General features: G+C 50.4%; 1 protein-coding gene and 1 long non-coding RNA gene across 53 annotated transcripts in view; one reads left to right on the top strand and one right to left on the bottom strand.

Moving 5' to 3' along the window:
• LOC138850245 (uncharacterized) overlaps positions 1-16,934 on the top strand; it is a 514,649-nt gene that overhangs the window by 245,271 nt on the left and 252,444 nt on the right. For 49 of the 50 annotated variants that reach the window (XR_011389934.1, XR_011389944.1, XR_011389950.1 and 46 more), the window contains one exon: positions 1,256-1,419. This is a non-coding gene — a long non-coding RNA (uncharacterized lncRNA). Of the gene's footprint in view, positions 1-439; positions 569-1,255; positions 1,420-16,934 lie in introns of all 50 variants that reach the window. The other variant, XR_011389945.1, reaches the window with a different exon arrangement.
• Positions 5,875-16,934, bottom strand: part of LOC138850235 (ral guanine nucleotide dissociation stimulator-like) — a 51,822-nt gene continuing 40,762 nt past the window's right edge. The window contains exons 1-3 of one of the 3 annotated variants that reach the window (XR_011389929.1): positions 11,661-12,399; positions 6,349-11,292; positions 5,875-5,978 (exon numbers count right to left, since the gene is read on the bottom strand). Coding sequence is in view for 2 of the 3 variants with exons in the window: in XM_070076547.1 (XP_069932648.1) it covers positions 7,054-7,882; positions 9,672-9,850 (1,008 nt within the window). In the remaining variant the exon portion in view is untranslated. The other 2 variants (XM_070076547.1, XM_070076548.1) reach the window with 2 other exon arrangements.

Genomic DNA, 16,934 nt, shown 5'->3' with positions numbered 1-16,934 from the left:
GTTTTGTTCCATATTGGATTCATTATTGGGTGAAGAATTCATTCTCAAAGTTATTATAGGTTTTGATGTTTTTGTGAGGCTTAGCCTCTGTGCCAAGCCTTTCGAAATGCTTTCTGATGTAATGTTTCTTACAGTAACGACTAAGAGCTAGGACTGGTATTATTGGTAACAACTTGAGTTTGGATGTGTAAACTCTGTTGGGGTTCATTGTTAGATCCCCTTGAGTTCAAAGCCAGTTCTCTGAACTCCTACCGAATGCTACACCCACACTACTGCCTGGCTAACTTGTGGTTATTGGGACAAGACTAGAACAGTGCATGTGTGATGGGAGTGTAACTTTCACCAGTTTTGTTTGCTGTGAGTAGTTTGTGTTGCCTCATGGTTTAGACAGTTGAAAATAGGGTTTCTCAGTCTTGGCACTGTTATCGCTTGGGTCCAGATACCTCTGTCGTGAGGAGGTGGACGTTCCTGTGTGTTGCAGAAAGTTTTAGAGTTTCTCCAGCGTCTCCCTAGTACATTACAGTGACAGCATCAGTCCCCATGGACACTCCCAAAGAGGTCTTCTGAGGTGAGGCATCCCCTGAAGGACACACCCCAGTTGATAGACACAGACAAGAATTGTAGAAATCATGTACTTTTCCAAATCTTAAAAGAGATAGCTTAACTAGACTATTTAGACATCTTAATGCACTCAAAGTAAGCTGGTAACTTTTCATCCTCACCGTTCCTATTAGCGACTTACGCTTAATATGAACAAGTTAGGTTTGTACAGACAGCCTCTCTAGAAGATGGCCAATATTCTTTTTGCTTTTGCACTTGGCTGAGTTATTTCCTTTGATATCTGCTGGGTCTTCTGAGCTGAAAATATCCTCCTTTTACAAGGACATTTGGGACTGAGGGCATTCCCTGTTTAGTGGTAAGGACAATCACCTTAATGATGTGAAGTGAAAAAGATCATGGTTTGTACGAAAGGAGGTAAATACAACATGCACAGTTAGCTAGTTACTTGCACAGGCAATGGAGACTCGGCAAGGGTATCCAGGAGCTAACAAATGTGGTTAACTTTGATTGGGTGTGGTTAAGAGATGCGAGAAACCAAGTGACTAGAAAAGAGGCCAGGGATAACTTTTTCACTGTCTGAATGTAGTTTTAACCTTTATTCAGGAACAGGGCTATACTAACTACTGAGAATACAAGTAGTTGTAAACCATTTAATGATTTGAAATGAAGTAAGTTGCAACTTGTGCCTTTTTAGGTGAATTGCATTTCCCTGACTGGGAGCTCGACAGGGACAGGGAAGGTGCTGGTGAATGTAACGAGCTTGAAGATGGCAAGGGTGCCGTGGGTCCCTCAGACTGTGCTTCTTGTGCAAGTCGGCAGTCTTTGACGAGTGATGACAGGCTCTCTGAGTTTGCTAAGGTAAGAATGGATCGTTTCAGAAACTCCTATTCTTTTATAACATATGTTCATCAAGGCCTTTTGGTGTTTCTCCCACCGTTCCTTCTCAGGGATCATCCTTTTCACTCTCAGAGCTTTCTTTTGAGCTCCACACCTTGGTCCTTAACTCACATGCTGGTGCTGTGCTTCTCAACATGGGGAAATATGGAGCTCTCTCCCCCCTGACTCTCCACTGCCAACTAGGCAATGAACTTTGGTTGTCCCTCCAGGGCCCTAGTACAGATATGTCAGGGTTTGCTTAGTTGAGTATGCAGCGTTTACATCATTGTAATTCAATAAGGACTCTTGATCATCAAGACCAGTGCTAATTATCATGATGCTCTTGAACAATGAGTTGTGTTACTTGGATTTTTTAAAAAAACGTATTGGTGTGAAAGGCAGTGGGGCCCAGAGATTGTCCATCTGCTGGGTTCATTCCCTGAATGCTCACAGCAGCCAAGGGCTGGGTCAGGCTGAATCCAGGAGCCTGAAACTGCATTTGGGTCTAGCACTCGTGTGCCAGGGCTCCAGGTACTTGAGGCTTCTCTGACCACCTCTCTGGGTGCACATGAGCAAGAAGGTGGAATCTGAATTGGAGCCAGGACTCAAACCCATGCCCTCTGCCCTGGGGTGTATGCATCCCCAAGTGGCATCTTGACCAATGCGTGAAACACCTGCTCCCCATATTGACCCTTTCTTAGGTCATTTTGCTGAACATTCATAGAATCCTCATATTTCTTCATTGTCTTACAGTCTCATAAACATTTCTATACTTAACAGACTTTCTCTCAGTTTCATTTTCTTGGTGAATGTTTCCCTACCACCTCCTAGTTGCTCCAATGTGGATTCAAGATGCTTTTCTCTTTGTGGATGTTGTCACCCTGGGGTTTCTGTTCCCTATCATTCTAGGAATGTGTTCACTTCTTTGCTGATGGTGCTCCTTGATCTTGCATTTCATGTTTTCCTCAGAGTTTTTTTTTCCATGCTTGATTTTGTAAAAACTTTTATGTATTTATTTATATTTATTTAGTTGACAGGTAGAGTTATCGACAGTGAGAGAGACAGAGACAGAGAGAAAGGTCTTCCTTCTGTTGGTTCACTCCCCAAATGGCCCCCATGGCCTGCGCTGTGCTGATCTGAAGCCAGGAGCCAGGTGCTTCTTCCAGGTCTCCCATGCGGGTGCAGGGCCCAAGCACTTGGGCCATTCTTCACTGCCCTCCCGGGCCACAGCAGAGAGCTGGACTGGAAGAGGGCAACCGGGACTAGAACCCAGCATACATATGGGAAGCCGGCACCACAGGCAGAGGAATAACCAAGTGAGCTAGGGTGCAGGCCCCTCCATGCTTGATTTTCTGGAGCACATCTTCTGGCAGGTTCTGAGCAATGGCATACAGAAGCGTTTTTGATGCTTGGCATCTCTAACTATGCTTTGATCTTACTGTCCTGTAATGTAGGATTGAAAACATGTATGTACTTTTAGGTTGGAAATGGTTTTTCCCAAGTTCTGAAGGCACTGATGCATTGTCTTTCAGCTCAAGGATTTTGTGAGTCAGGCTGAAGCTTCTCATTTTTGATCTTTGAAGGTTTTGGTGTTGCTAGTGGTTTTCAGCAGTTAATTGGGACGTGCTTTGGTATGTTTTTCTGCTTAGCGTTTGTCAAGTGTTTTGGATCTGTGGGGTTCTAGGTGTCGCCAGGACCACCCCCAGGTTTGCTCATCTGTAGGACACTGGAGATGTGGTGTAGAGGCATCTCAGGGCTATAGGGAAAGGAGAGGAAGCTGTGTCATCAATTCCCCATGCTCGTCTCCCAGTAGATTCACCTAACATGGACAAGCTATGGAAGTTGTGCTCTTCTTGGAGAGCTCTAGCTATTCAATGGGCAGGTTTTGACTGGGGCTCCTACTCGGTGTTCTCTCTTCCTACCCTGTCCTAGAATCCCAGGCTTCCAGAAGGCAAATGCATATCAGTATAAACTGTACATTTTCGCAGTTTCGGCATACATTGTCCAATGTCTGTTCATTTGTCTAAATAGGAACATGAGATATCTTTCCCATGATCATGGCATATATTTAGAGCACCTGTGGTTTCTGTGGTAGTGTTTTACCATGACCACTAGACCGATCTTTGGTTTTCTTGGCTCAAGTTACTCCTTTAGTACATTATTTGTATTTTAATTGTTTTCAAGATATATTTATTAAAGGCAGAGTGACAGGGAGGCTGGGAGAGTGAGAGAGCGACCTCCAATCTGCAGGTTCCCTCTGCAAATGGCTGCAATGGCTGGGAGTGAGCCGATCGAAAGCCTACAAGTGTGCAGGGGCCAAACCATTTGTGCCAAACCCTACTGCTTTCCCAGGCCATAGCAGAGTACTGGATCAGAAGAGGAGCAGCCGGGCCTCGAACAGGCGGCCCCATGGGATGTCGGCACTGTAGGCATCACCTTTCCCTGCTATGCCACAGTGGCAGCCCCTGTGCTTTCATGTTTGAAAGAATTCTGACTCATTGGTTGGAAGGCAGAGACACAGAGATGTTCCAGCTGCTGGTTCGGTCCCCAAATACTTGAGTCAAGTACAGTGTCTCCAACGCAGCATGTGTCTCCAACCTGCGGGGCAGGGACCCAGGTGTTTGAAATATCACTTCCTGTCTCCCAGGCTGTATGTCTCTCCCTGGCCATTAGCAGGGAGCTGGGTAGGAAGCAGAGCAGCTGGGACTCAAACGGGCACCCATGTGGGATGCCTTTGCTGCAGGTGGATACTTCACCTGAATACATACAAATCTCTGTGTATATATATGTATACATCGATGAAATTTTTGTCAGTGTTGGCTTCCCAAGATTGTGCACTTTTATTATGTGCATTTCCCACTGAATCTCACAGGGAATTCTCTCTAGTGACTAGGGCTGAGTTGTGTTCTTGGGACATTTTGCTGGTCACTGGTGACACACATCATTTGGAAAACACTGTATAGAGCGGATCGCCATTTGCCAGGGTCAGGGTCACGTTCAGGGAGATAGTCCTTTCCTGACCGGCCCACATTTGTGCAAACCACCTTGAGCCCTGCATGTCTGGCTCACTTCCATTGGTATAATGCCCACCCTGCACTCCCCTCCTCCCACAAGGTGCTCTGTATGGATTCATGCAGCTCCCACTGGGAAGGTGGATTTGGGGGATTGACCACACCTCCCTGTGCCTGCTCCTCAGCTGGAGAGGGTGCTGGCCTCCCCTCCCACCTCAGGTCCCCCTTGCCCTAAGTATCCTTTGACTGACCTGTGCCTCAGCATGTCCCTGAGAGGAAGCCAGGCCCAGCACCCCATACCCTGCCTCTCTAGATGCACATGAGGCTCCCTGTGCAGACTGAGAGACAGGCTCATGCTGCTTGCTTCTCTCCTCGAGAAGACAGAAGTTCTGCTCCCAGGGCAGCCAGTAAGACCGAATGCTTGGCATCCCACTCGACTGCTCAGCCCCTGGCATTCCCAAGCTGTGCAATGTGTGGGGCAGGCTTGGCAGCTCTCCCCATGGAAGGCTGCAACAGAGAACCCTGTAGCAGGCCTGGTTTCCAAAGGACCTCTAGGGCCCCAGCACAGATGGAAGGAAGCCCTTGCTGCCGCATCCACCTCACAGCCTGGGGGAAGCAGGAACAGCATGGGAGCCAGAGACCTGTGGGTGCTCACAGCCCCCTCTGAGAGCCAAGCTGCTCTTGCTGCAGCCCATCCCCATTGCCCTCTGAGCCCGACTGCATGCCACGACCTGTGAACACAGCCCTCTCTTGGCCTGTTGTCGTAGCAGGCACACCCCAGGTTTTCTTTTCAAGCACACTTTCAGTGACACCAAAAGCTCCCCTCTGCCCTGATGCCCTTACAGCCACACCCCTTCCCCTCCTGCCAAGCCCTCACCCCTGTCCCTGAGCCCCCACTTTACCTTCATGGGCACATCTCTGTTGACTTTTTTGTCCTGTGTGCAAAGACGCTGAAATTTCCTGGCACTTTTTCTGTTGTGAGGGGAAAACCAGGAGATATTTGGATGGAATGGTGAGGTGGTGGATCAAACCCCTTTGGTTTAAGAACAAAGATCAGAGGATCCACCCTGCCTGGTAGTATCTTCTGTTTTGATTGTGTGTGTGTATGTGTGTGTGTGTGTGTGTGTGTGTGTGAGTGTTTACAGAGTTGGAGTGCCCAGGCAGGTCCAGTGCTGTGTGGTGCACAGGCGCAAGTATGTAGTTTGGAAGCCACATGTGCCTGACTAATGGAAATGTCATCCTGAGGCAGAAACCCAGTCCTCATGTCCCAGGGCCGCTGAAAGATGGTGCTCCCCACCCCTGCCCCCGGCAGTCCACGCCTCTCCCTGTGTCCCAGGATACCAGCCTCTGTGAGTCTTGGAGGATTAGTGCTTAGGCCCGAGGGTAGTCCCGGGTCCACCAGGTGCTTTGAGGGATGCACACCCACCTGGAGACTTCTCCCCACGTTGTTTTCAGCTGGCGTACCGGGTGGCTCTGCAGAGCGCAGAGGATGGTGTGGACCGAGCAGTAGTTCCGGAGAGCCAGGCACTCCTAGGGCAGGGAGCGGATGAATGGCAGGTAGGTGGCTTGGAGCCCCACCTGAGCCAGGCTCAGCCAGCTGTGCTGACATCCCCCTCATGCATCAGAGAGTTGGCCAGGGAGCCAGAGCAGGTCAGTGATGGGACCCCCTTGAGCCACGCTCACATGGGCTAGATTGGTTTCAACCCATGTCAGGGGCCTAGGCGGGAAGTGAGCATGTAGTTCTGGGACAAGTGAGTGAGATCAGGCCACCTCGTGGATCCCAAGAGCCCAGGGATTGGGCAGGATCTGTGACCACAGACTGTACACCTGAGAGCTGAGGAAGCAAAGTGGCACGTCCCTGCCGTGCAGAGAGGGAGCCCCTGGGACAGCCTCAGCTTACCTTGGCCACCTTGATCCAGTGTTCCACCACGCGGGCCCTGTCCTCTGCCTTCATGCTGGGGTCCCCCAAGCACGTGGTAGTAACACAATGGGCCACGTGGTGGTAGTGGATGATGACAGCGAGAACAGTAGGGGGCAGCTGCGCATTGACCTCCTTGTTCTGCTGGATCCGGATGGAGCTGTGGCACTGATAGGGGACCACATTCTGGAAGAGCTCCTGGGGGCAAGAGGGTATCCCATGGGCACAGCCAGCCTAGCTCGAATGCAGTGAAGCCCAGCCACCCCGGCAAGTGACAGTGCTCGAAGCTGCAGCTCAGGTAGTTTGGCATGCAGCTCCCCAACATGGGAGCAGCTGGGCTATGTGTTCTGCCACTGAGGTCGCCTCGCTCCTGCCAGCCCAGATCCCAACCCTCCCAAGCCTTGAGGAAAGAGACAGAGGTGTGTGCTCCCAGGCATCCCGCCCAGTATCTCATCCTTCTGCTCTCACAGCATCTGCCCTGGAGTCCTTGTCCCTGTGCCAGTGCTGCTCCCTGTGGCAACTCCAACAAGGTGCTTGCTGTTTGATATGGATATGTGTGCTAGGACCCAGGACAGCTGTGGCATCGCAGGCAGATGGGAAGGCAGTGGGTGGACCTGGATGCCCTCCACCTAGGCCCGTCCAGTACCCTGTGGGTCAGATCCAGCCCTACTTTCTGCCAGGCCCATGTCAGTTGATCTGGAGAGTCACTGTGCAGCTGGTGTGGTTTGGGTGCCCTCTCTGCCAGCCATGGGAGAAAGGCAGCCTTGGGAGTGAAGACATTGGTCCAGTCACATAGGTGGTGGGACCTGAAGCCTGAACTGCAGCCAGGCCACTGGATTCTGGTCGGGGCAGCTGTGGGGAGGCTGGTGCCAAAGGGGTGTTCGGGCCTGGCCCTGCCGAGACAAGCCCGCTGCTCACCGCGTCCATCAGTGTGAACTGTTCCGCCAGCAGCTTGGCGGGGAATGTGGTGATGCTAGCCATCTTGCGAGGCTGGTTGTTTGCAGGTCCCGGACATGCGCAGGAGACTTTGGTAGTTGTCTTTGGTGCTGATTCTGTGCATGGTGGCAGCCTCAGTTTTGAAATGGATGCTGTCTCCAGAAGAGGTTCTAGCTCTGTGAGCAGTGGGGAATCTGGCTCTAAAGCCAGTGTTTGGCATGACTGCAGCCTGGCAAATAGAGCAGGAGCTGGGAGAAGAGAAAGGGTCAGCAACATCAAGCACTTTCCAATGGCCTCTCCAAAGCCAGGCGTGATCCCATTGCCTCTAAAGGGGCTCCAGCCCCAAAGCCCACCGAGAGAATCTCGCGGAGTGCAGTGCATCTTACCGACTGCTTCTGCCTGTGTGGGATTTGGGTAGGCCATCCTGACACGCAGAAAGCACGCATGGGTCTGCAGGTCTCCTCTGGGCAAGCGGACCTGCTTGGATCCAACCTTCATCTTGAGAAGCGGGAGATCCGTGCGATCGCAGAATTCGGCCTTGTACTTGGCTTTGCAGCTTTGCAAACAGGAAGCCATGTTCCTGGGGAAGGAGAGTGGGCAGCAGAGTCAGACTTGACCTTACCCTGCTTGCTGCCCTTCCAGGACTCCCTGTGTGGGGTGGGGCACGGAGCCTGCCGGTGAACTCTAGCTTCTGAAAGACAATGCCATGCTTTGCTGTTTTCCAAGGCGATTTCTTGACTGTGAATCCCAAGAGTTACAGAGAGAGAGGGAGAGACACACACCGGGGCAGAGGTCTTGCATCCACTGCTTGACTCCCCGGATGGGCAGTGGACAGCACTGGGCCAGGCTCATGCGGGGAGTGAGGAGCTCCATCCAGGTCTCCCACATGGGTGGCAGAGGTCCAAATGCTTGGACCATGTTCCCCTGGTTTTCCCAGACCCCCGAGCAGGGTCCTGAATCTGGACTGCAACAACAGGGACACCAACCAACACCCACAAGGGATTCTGGCATTGCCGGCAGTAGCTTTCCTTTGGATGGCTTCCTTCTCATGTTCCTTTCAGTGCCTTCCCATTCATTCCCATGGTTTTCTCAGCTGGAGGCCCCTAGGCTCTGGCTCTGAGCAGACTTGGGAGTAGGTTGCTCCTGGGATGGTGGGTTGGGTTGGGTGGTCAGGGAGGGTAGGCAAAGCTGGAAGCAACTGCCCTGGGCATGGCTATGTGGGTGTTGTCTGTGAGCCCCAACATGCCCGCTCCTCCGCAGAACGTGTCTGCTCCTATCCATAGCACTGCTCTTCAGCACTTCCTTTGCATGTGGTGGGGCCAGAAGTTGGAGTTGCACCTACTGTCTGCCTCTGCCTTGCCTCAGCCCTCATTTTCCTGCCATTCTTTCGAGTGACAGAAGGCCACATCTGCACCCCAATCTCCCCGCATCTTAGTGGGACATGGGGTTCTCCTTGTGATCAGAGTAGGGGACGTTGCAGCTACTCCCAGAGGAGGTCAGCAAGCCTCAGCTCTGCCGCTGCAGGACAGGACTTGTATAGGATCTCAGCTGTGAGGGTCGGATTCCCCACAACTGTGAGGCCCTTGAATGCTTTGTTCACTGGATTTGTGGCAAGTGTCTGGAAAAGTGCACAAGGGAAGGGCTTCCCATATATGTGTAGAGTGAATGATTCCTTGTAGACCTGCCAGGTCGATGAGGGGTCTGGGCAACTGCTACCAACCCTGAGGGCAGCTGTTCTGTGCATATATCAAGGACAGGAGCAGCTGGAACAAGTAGGAAATGTGGCCGGTACGAAGGCATAGCAGCTTCCAATGCCCCTGCCCACATGTGATGCTGGCAAGCCATATCAGGGTTGGCCAGTTCAAGTCTTGGCTGTTGTCCTTGGTGTCCAGCTCCCTGCTAATGAGCCTGGGGAAGTGCCGGATGATGGCCTAAGTAGTTGGACCCCTGGCACCCCTGAGGGGGCCAGATATAGCTTCAGGCTCCTCAGCCCGGCTTCCCAGAGCCCTGCTTTTTGCAGCCATTTGGGGAGTGACCCAGCAGATAGAAGGACGCATTCTCTCTTTCTCTCAGTCTAACTCTGCCTGTGAAAGAAAACATTTCTGATTCTTGAAAAAGGGGAAAGCAGGATCGCCATCTGGGAGGTTTTCCAACCATAGAGGCACATGGCCGGTTCCCACCTGAGTAGAAACATTGGTTCGTGAGGGTGCAGAGAAAGGAAATCAAGAGGTGTGACGCAGTGTGCCAGTAGCCCTGTCCACAGAGAAAGGCACCCGTTCCATGCCCGCCATGTCTTAAGTCGCTTCGGTCATCTAAAACATGTAAGATTCATCTCTGCATCACCGCAGTGCTGAAAGGCAGCTACCCACCTGTCGAATATCTGGTCTAAGTAATACGGAATGGTGGAGAAGTCGCTGTATGTACACAGGAAGGTGTTGAAGTAGCAGATCCTTTTTCCCAGGGGGCCCGGGACCAGGGCATCCAGCAGCATCTCTTTAGTGTCTGGCTGTAGGGTCCGCATGGCACAGACCTCTGCCAAGTAGAGCATGGACCCATTTCCATACTAGGGAGGACCAGAAAGGACGTGTGTCAGTGGCAGTTCCAGGGAGCACAGGGGAGCAGACACCCGGGTTGGGAGAAAACCCCAGTTGGGGCCAAGAGGCCGAACAGGGACTGAGGGATGAGAAAGTCCTGCGAGGGGGCCAGCAGTGAAAGATGATTCCGTGCCCCTTGGGGGAGCTAGAAATGAGGGCAACTGTGTGATTTGCTTTGCCACCAGACTGCAGAATGGAAACAAGTGGGCGGAGTAGGATATGAAGCCCCAGGGGAGGCTAGATCCTGAAAAGAGCCATAGTCAGAGGTGTCTGCCTGTGGCGTAATGACCACAGGCGTTCTGCCAAGTGACCTGACTTGAGGCATTACAACGACACATGTGTAGAGCCAGTCCCCAGCCAGCCTGGTCCTTGGAGTTTGTCCTCAGCAGGGCATCACTGCCTTTTCAGAGCCGAATTGTGGCCCCCATCCCCAACACACACGTGGGGTTGTTCTGACACCAGAGCACTTGAGTGTGACTGCTGCAGTTGGGCCAGTAGTCCGCAAGGAGGTGATTGACCTTACCCCCAGAAATGGCGTGGGCCCCATCCCATTACCTTGCTGTGCTCATTGGCAGATGCGACAGGGGCACAGAGAAGCCCAGGGGAGCATAGGAAATGAAACTGGGGATGGAGATGGCAATGAGCCCTCCTGAGAAATCACCTTGGCCATGCCCTGACATGCAGCCACCAGAAATGGGAACAGCGACTCCTGTTGGGAGAGCTGCCCAACCTGGGCTCCTGTGCTTTGAGCAGCCTAGCTGACTGTGCTCCGTGAGAGACAGTGAGTCTGTGTCCTACAGCACCGCTGCCGTGGCAATGCAGCTGAATCCCAGTGCTTCCCAGCAGCCATGCAAGTGTGGCCACAGGGGCAATGTCGTCCCATGGAATAGAACAGGTGGGGGCCAGGCTCCAGTCCTGTGTGGTATCTTCAGCCTTTTGGTTGAACCCTCTGCCCTTTTGTGTGGGAAAACCTTCCTGGTAGGATCACTGAGTCCTAAAGCTTGGAGAAGACCTGGAAGGCAGTGGAGCTGACTAAGGACTGCACAGGATTCTTGGACTAGGTGGGCAAACCTTCAGCACCATGGCCACACACGATGCTTGTGTGAACAGGGAGTTTCCCAACACCCAGTTGCCAAGGGGCTGAGATTTCTTTGAGAGTGGGATGGGGGTCAGTCACTGAGTGGGAGATCACGAGGCCAAAAGCCAGGGGCGTTCCTCCCTTCAGGATGTGGTTCTAGGCACACCGTGGTCATCTCGTGCCCCAACACGTGGGTACTCCTGGGCCCCTCGTTCACTCCACACCAGCATTAACCACGTTGTTGGCCTGACTCACGTGTCCATTGACGATGCCTGTGGCTTCCTCATGTGTTCTGTCTGTGGACTCGAGTGTGGAGCTCTGCAAAGAGAGTGTGTGGCAGCCCAGACCGGAGGCATCAGTGTCGTGCTTGGCTGTCCCCACAGAGAATAATTCCCCCCATGAGGCATTCTGTTACCCAGGTCGGGAAAGTAAGGGCCTCTGTACCCTTGTGCAGCCAGAGAGGTCTCCAGAAGACAAGAGGAGGTCCCGCAACACCCACTTGCCCAACCAGCTGTCCACAAAATAGGGTATGAACACGCAAGACACAGGAGGCTCCAACACGTGAATCGTGTTGCTGGGCAGCAAGAGCCCCTCTTCTTCTGCCACTGTCATGGTGAAGGGAGGGGCAAAGAAGACCCAGATGGGGTCACAGGTGATCCCCTGCCAGGACGGGACTGTTCCACTACCTGTGGCTGCCTCCTGGGCTGTTCTGTTCCCTGGGGTGGCCTTGCAGTAAGAGGCCACAGACACCCCGTGTGAGAGCGGAGCCAATGTCTCAAGCGCCGGAAAAGGCCAGAGCCTGGCAACGATTGGCAGCAACGAGAGAACATGGTCTTCTCCTGAACGTCTCCCATCAAGTGAGCCGCTAAGGACTGTTGCTATCAGAGTGTAAGTTCTATCACCAAGGAAGTGAGGTCACATCTTCAAAGTTCCATTCTGTGGACCCTTTCCCTTAAGAAGATATGCCAAGGCCCCTCTGGGCTGCTGCCACAATATCATCCCCTTAACTGTACACAAGGAGACAAACACAGTGCCATTCCTCAGCTCCCTCAAGAGACTTGAATGTAGACAGGGCCCTAAGCCTGCGGACAGACAGACAGCTGGGTCCCAAACCTCCTTTTCGTATCATTTCCAAACACTCTAGCATGTTCCTTCGGGAAAACCCCTAAGAAACAAGCAAGGTATGGAGACCCATGAAAAGCCAAGGTTAGGGACCCAACAGACTCTAAACTGCATCTTGAGTCGTGGATCCTGCCCCTTCGGGAGATGTTGAGGTCACAGCTTAAAGCGCATCTTCCCCGAATACGGGTTCAGTGTCTCTGGCTATGATAGCAGCCATGTCCAAGAACTCCAGGAGAAGGTGAGAGAGCTCACCTGAAAGCCATGCCCCCAAATTGGCATCAGATCTCCCATCTGCAGCATGCAGGGCCCCAGAAACAGGCCACCTTATCGATAGGGAAAAGACCTCACAGAAAATCACTAGGGCTGGGGGATCAAATACTGGCTAGGAAGATTCATTGTGACCACAGAGAGTGGCATCCATTTGAAAATAGGTCTGAGCTCATTCCAATTGTCCAGCCTCTTTAGAAGAGTGCAATACTAAGGATGCCTGAGGAAATAGACTCCTTCCAGGTCTGGTTTGCTTGGTGTTTTATGAAAGAATCTCAGAGGACATGGGCGAAATCATTTTCCTCCCTAGGGAGTCAAGTGAGGGACTTGGCATTAGACTTAGCTTGTAATCCCTAGAGTTTTGGGTGAGCTGCTTTCTTTTCCATGTCCTCCAAGCAATAGGAAGAGCCCTAGTCCTCCCTGCTTCAAGCGATAAGACTGGGGAATTAAGAAAGTCATGAACGAGGCCAGGAGTCATTTGGGTACATTTGTAAGATTTATTTATTTAATTTCAAGTTAGTGTTACAGGGAGGCAGAAGAAGACAGACAGAGATAGATAGGTAGGTAGGTACGTAGGTAGGTAGGTAGGTAGGTAGATAGATAGATAGATAGATAGATAGATAGATAGATAGATAATAGAGTTCTTCCATCCCTTGATTCAGTCCCTAGATGGCCGCAATGATTGGAGCTGTGCCGATGCAATTCCAGCAGCCAGGAGCCTGCTCTGGGTCTCCCAACCGGGTGCCAGAGCCCAAGCATTTGGGCCATCATCCACTGCTTTCCCTGGGCCCAGTAGAGAGCTGGATCAGGAGAGGAGCAGCCGGGACTCAGACCTGCACCCATACGGGATGCCAGCACTGCAGGAGGTGCCTTGACCTATGATGTCGCCATGCCATCCATTGCGCTTTCTGTTTTCAAAGAATTCCTATGTATTTGTTTGAAAGGCAGGGACACAGAGATTTTCCATCTGCTGGTTCAGTCCCCCAAAACTTAAGTCAAATAAAGTGCCTCAGACTCCATTTGGGTCAACAACCTGTGTGGCAGGAACCCAAGGATTTGAATCATCACTGACTGTCTTTCCAGGCTGTACGTCTTTCCCAGGCCATTAGCAGGGAGCTGGATAGGCAGTGGAGCAGCCGGGCCTCAAACTGGTGCCCATATGCGATGCCATTGATGCAGGCGGGCGCTTAACCTACTACACTACAGTGCCAGCCCCTCCTAATGACTTCTTATCTCTCATTTTCTTTTGTGCATCATCTACAGGTATCTACTGACACATTGCAATGGGAATCTATAAACTATTCACACCTATAAACATTTAGTTTAGACTTCCACTTCATCCACATAGAAGCAATGTAGTTCCAAATGACTTGCTACAAAATACACATGAGATCCGTATAGTCATTGCAAGTTCTGTGATTTTACTTTAAATTTCATTCCAAGTTGTAAAAGTGATTTCTATTCCATGGCGGTAGTGAAGATCCTGTATGTGTCTTTTCCTTTTCTCTTACCCTGGGGCGCTTTGCCACTTTTTGGTTGTTCTGTGTTGCTGCCATGTAGTGTCGATTTGCTTCCAGGAGAGGGCAATAGAGCTTCCCTGTCAGGCAGGTCTAATGCTGATGCTGTCCCTTAACTTGTCCATAAGAAGATGTCATTTTGGTTGGAAGTTTATTCCTTCAGTTATGTGAAGATAAGCTTTCACACGCTTCAGGCCTGTAAAGTTTCTTGTGAGAAACCTGATCGTCTTACCGAATTTGTAGATTCTCATGCATCGCTTTTGATAATTCTCTGGGGGAGGATTCAAGACCTAGAATTCTTGAGAAGGAAATCCTGGTCAACTCTGGTAGATGTTCTTCCACTGAAGTCACCAAAGTATCCCTTTCTACCAGTCATGCCTAGAGAGTGATTTTCTACACATCCTGTGCACCCCCAACTTGCGGTGTGCTCTAAAGGTACTGATGGCCTGCTGTGTGTTCAATACCACCTGCTGTACTTTGTTCCTACTTGCTGTGGGGACAGGACATGTCTGGTTCACAGTGGATACTGTGGGGTTTCAGCTGAAGGGGTTTTCGTGTGTTTCACTGGATCAACCTCCCTGTCTCCCTCCTCCCTGCCTGTCTCTCTGGCACTCTGCCTTTCAAACAGTAAAATAATTTGACCAGCCAATCTATAGCAGCAGAGAGGCCCTAGTTCACTGGTGGGTGCAGTCAGAAAAATTTTCCCAAAAGGCTGTATGCAAGTTTATTGAGAGCTTTAGTCCTGCCCACCACCGCCTCGGCCACCATCTAATAGTGAATCACATCACCTGCAAAGCAAGCTCGAAACCCAGTAGTAGCCAGTTTCCAGTCTCCCTTCCCCCAGCAATTGCAACTGCCAATTAGTTCTCGGTCTGTGAGTATGCTCTAGATGTTTCATAGAGCTAGCATTATAAACTATTCTCAGCTGTGTCTGGATTCCCTCAACTTGCACCATGGTTTCAAGTTTTGCCTATGCGGTAGCCCGTATCAGTACTTGTATTCTACTTCATGCTGAATTCCATCATACGAGTAGACCATATTGTGTTTATTCATTCATCTACTGATGGACACTGGAGCTGTGGTTGTGTTTTGGCTAGTGTGAATCCTGTGAAGTCTTCTGGGTAAATATTTTTCAAACTTGTTTCCGGTTCTTTTAGATAGCTCGTTGAGAATGCAACAGCAGGTTCATGGTAATTTGAATAGCCTCGAGGTGGTTTGGAAGGGGTATCTATCTCCTTGCAGACTTGATTTGTGATGGCCAATGACCAATAATAGTGTGTCCTTTCAATATAGCTCTTGTGCTGTTCGTCTTTGGAGAAATGTCTGTCCTTGCCCTTGGCCATTGTTGAAGTGAAGTTGTGGGTGAACATTGTGATGCTGTGCGTTAAGCCAGTTTTGGGAAAGTGACTTCTCTCCTTTTGCTTGCTTTTCCTAATTTGCTCTCATACAAAGGACTTAGCAGACATCGACTGGAATAAATCATCACTCTTGTGGTGGGCATCTGGTCCAGTGATTAAAGTACCACAAGGGGCATTCATATCCCCTTTTGGAGTCCTTGTTCCTCTGTGCTTCTGATAGAAGAGCCTGCAGATGCACCTGTGAAACAGACTATGCCCCAACGGATGACAAAATGCCACACAATTCCAAGACCCAGATTGAAGTGCTGGCTCCTGGCTTTGGCTTAGTCCAGCCAGCCCTGGCTGTTGCAGGATTTGGGAAGTGAACCAGGGAATGGAAACTACTCTGTCTTTCCCTCTCTGTCACTCTACCTTTCTATACTAAATCAAGAAATATGAAATATGAACCCAGAAATCTTCCAAGGAAATCAGGAAAGATATTAAAAAATAAAAATACAATGAGGGTCATTAGGCTTTGGGTGAGTTTGTTTCCTTCTGTGTTCTAGAAAGAGGACCATCATCTTTAAATGATATCAGCATTTAGTCCACCTCTAAAGAACTGAGCAGACTGTGAATTTTGTCTATTTTAGAGTATTCACTGTAGAATAATGGTTGGCTTTGATGGATTCTTCGTTCAGTTTTCTTGAGATGTGGAAACACACACAACACACACACACACACACACACACATTGACAGACACAAGCAAAGTAACGGAGAGAGAGAGAATCTCTATCCACTAATTCACTCTCCAAATACCCACAACGGTCGTGGCTGGGCCTTACTGAAACCGGGGATTGAGGTCCCTGTCAAACAGGCTCCATGTGGTGTTCAGCTGATTTGCTCTCTGGCCCTTCTGCCTTCAGCCTTGCACCATGTGACAATGCAATAGTAAGACCTTCATCAGACAAAGCATGCTGATGCCCTGATGTTGGACTTCCCAGGCGCTCTAGGTGTGAGAACTATAAATTTCTGGTCTTCACAGATTATCCAGTCTCAGGCATTGAGTGTTAGCAACACAAACACAGAAACCACATATGCCCCTATACTTGTGGAGTTAACTCCCAGAAGTGACAGTGCCAGTGCAAATGGCAGATCTACTGTAGAACTCTATTGCTAGATTCCCCTTTGATAGAGGTCGCATGGTTTCGCATGTTCATTACCACTCCTCGAGGAGTGTCTTCTTATTCCAATATATGCTGCCAAGTACTTGAATTGTAGCCAAATGAGAGATGTGCAGTTTCTATTTGCATTGCCCTGCACAGGAGAAAGGTGGCGCTCTTTCCATTGGAAGAAAAGCCACTTGTGTCCCTTTTCCTGTCAACTGTCCTTGTCCTTTGCCCATCTTTCTGTTGGAATGTTGGCCATTTCTCCCTCGTTTCCAAGAACAATGTGTACGTTAGGATTCTTTCGTTTTGATATACTAGGCAGACCACCTACACTTTCCTAGTTGGTATTTGTTTTTCCTTTATCTTGGTTTGCCATGCATGAATTAAGGTTTGTGTGTGGCTGAATATAACAGCCTTTTCATTTATAACTAACGCATTTTGTTTCCGAGTTGGCAGGGCCTTTGCCACGCTTCCCATCTTAACATTATAAAGGAACAGAGACAGAGAGAGAGGAGAGGAGCTCCCAACTGCTAATTCACTTCCCAGTCCT

This window comes from Oryctolagus cuniculus, chromosome 6 (assembly GCF_964237555.1).
Source record: "Oryctolagus cuniculus chromosome 6, mOryCun1.1, whole genome shotgun sequence".
NCBI classification, from domain to species: domain Eukaryota; kingdom Metazoa; phylum Chordata; class Mammalia; order Lagomorpha; family Leporidae; genus Oryctolagus; species Oryctolagus cuniculus.
Note: the sequence above shows the minus strand (reverse complement) of the source record. Positions and strands in the feature narration are given on the sequence as shown.